Source organism: Monocercomonoides exilis, assembly GCF_001643675.1.
Source record: "Monocercomonoides exilis strain PA203 chromosome Unknown scaffold12-1864167, whole genome shotgun sequence".
NCBI classification, from domain to species: domain Eukaryota; phylum Preaxostyla; order Oxymonadida; family Polymastigidae; genus Monocercomonoides; species Monocercomonoides exilis.
In genome coordinates this window covers 1861864-1864167 of record NW_027150557.1, presented here as the reverse complement: position 1 = coordinate 1864167, position 2304 = coordinate 1861864, and the positions used below count along the sequence as shown (strand labels likewise).

Sequence of the window (2304 nt, the reverse complement as noted above, 5' to 3'; positions counted from 1 at the left end):
AACCCTAACCCTAACCCTAACCCTAACCCTTTCTAACCCCTCCTAACCCTAACCCCAACCCCTAACCCTAACCTAACCCTAACCCTAACCCTAACCCTAACCCTAACCCTAACCCTAACCCTAACCCTAACCCTAACCCTAACCCTAACCCCCTAACCCTAACCCTAACCCTAACCCTAACCCTAACCTAACCTAACCCTAACCCTAACCCTAACCCTAACCCTAACCCTAACCCTAACCCTAACCCTAACCCTAACCCTAACCCTAACCCTAACCCTAACCCTAACCCTAACCCTAACCCTAACCCTAACCCTAACCCTAACCCTAACCCTAACCCTAACCCCTAACCCTACTAACCCTAACCCTAACCCTAACCCTAACCCTAACCCTAACCCTAACCCTAACCCTAACCCTAACCCTAACCCTAACCCTAACCCTAACCCTAACCCTAACCCTAACCCTAACCCTAACCTAACCCTAACCCTAACCCTAACCCTAACCCTAACCCTAACCCTAACCCTAACCCTAACCCTAACCCTAACCCTAACCCTAACCCTAACCCTAACCCTAACCCTAACCCTAACCCTAACCCTAACCTAACCCTAACCCTAACCCTAACCCTAACCCTAACCCTAACCCTAACCCTAACCCTAACCCTAACCCTAACCCTAACCCTAACCCTAACCCTAACCCTAACCCTAACCCTAACCCTAACCCTAACCCTAACCCTAACCCTAACCCTAACCCTAACCCTAACCCTAACCCTAACCCTAACCCTAACCCTAACCCTAACCCTAACCCTAACCCTAACCCTAACCCTAACCCTAACCCTAACCCTAACCCTAACCCTAACCCTAACCCTAACCCTAACCCTAACCCTAACCCTAACCCTAACCCTAACCCTAACCCTAACCCTAACCCTAACCCTAACCCTAACCCTAACCCTAACCCTAACCCTAACCCTAACCCTAACCCTAACCCTAACCCTAACCCTAACCCTAACCCTAACCCTAACCCTAACCCTAACCCTAACCCTAACCCTAACCCTAACCCTAACCCTAACCCTAACCCTAACCCTAACCCTAACCCTAACCCTAACCTAACCCTAACCCTAACCCTAACCCTAACCCTAACCCTAACCCTAACCCTAACCCTAACCCTAACCCTAACCCTAACCCTAACCCTAACCCTAACCCTAACCCTAACCTAGCTTGAACCCTAACCCTAACCCTAACCCTAACCTAACCCTAACCCTAACCCTAACCTAACCCTAACCCTAACCCTAACCCTAACCCTAACCCTAACCCTAACCCTAACCCTAACCCTAACCTAACCCTAACCCTAACCCTAACCCTAACCCTAACCCTAACCCTAACCCTAACCTAACCCTAACCCTAACCTAACCTAACCCTAACCCTAACCCTAACCCTAACCCTAACCCTAACCCTAACCCTAACCCTAACCCTAACCCTAACCCTAACCCTAACCCTAACCCTAACCCTAACCCTAACCCTAACCCTAACCCTAACCCTAACCCTAACCCTAACCCTAACCCTAACCCTAACCCTAACCCTAACCCTAACCCTAACCCCTAACCCTAACCCTAACCCTAACCCTAACCCTAACCTAACCCTAACCCTAACCCTAACCCTAACCTAACCCTAACCCTAACCCTAACCCTAACCCTAACCCTAACCCTAACCCTAACCCTAACCTAACCCTAACCCTAACCTAACCCTAACCCTAACCCTAACCCTAACCCTAACCCTAACCCTAACCCTAACCCTAACCCTAACCCTAACCCTAACCCTAACCCTAACCCTAACCCTAACCCTAACCTAACCCTAACCCTAACCCTAACCCTAACCCTAACCCTAACCCTAACCCTAACCCTAACCCTAACCTTACCCATAACCCTAACCCTAACCCTAACCCTAACCTAACCTAACCCTAACCTAACCCTAACCCTAACCCTAACCCTAACCTAACCTAACCCTAACCTAACCCTAACCCTAACCTAACCTAACCCTAACCTAACCCTAACCCTAACCCTAACCCTAACCCTAACCCTAACCCTAACCCTAACCCTAACCCTAACCCTAACCCTAACCCTAACCCTAACCCTAACCCTAACCCTAACCCTAACCCTAACCCTAACCTAACCCTAACCCTAACCCTAACCCCTAACCCTAACCCTAACCTAACCCTAACCCTAACCCTAACCCTAACCCTAACCCTAACCTAACCCTAACCCTAACCTAACCTAACCCTAACCCTAACCTAACCCTAACCCTAACCCTAACC

General features: G+C 49.4%; 1 protein-coding gene across 1 annotated transcript; it reads right to left on the bottom strand.

The window, feature by feature from the left end:
• Window positions 1-182: 182 nt before the first annotated feature.
• Window positions 183-1912, bottom strand: MONOS_17331 (putative Ribosome-binding protein 1; the record flags this gene model as incomplete). Its single annotated transcript, XM_067870243.1, has 6 exons — window positions 183-336; window positions 466-596; window positions 650-1046; window positions 1100-1201; window positions 1405-1584; window positions 1833-1912. The coding sequence occupies 6 exons, from the start codon at window positions 1910-1912 to the stop codon at window positions 183-185; spliced, it is 1044 nt and encodes a 347-aa protein (XP_067731428.1).
• Window positions 1913-2304: the final 392 nt, after the last annotated feature.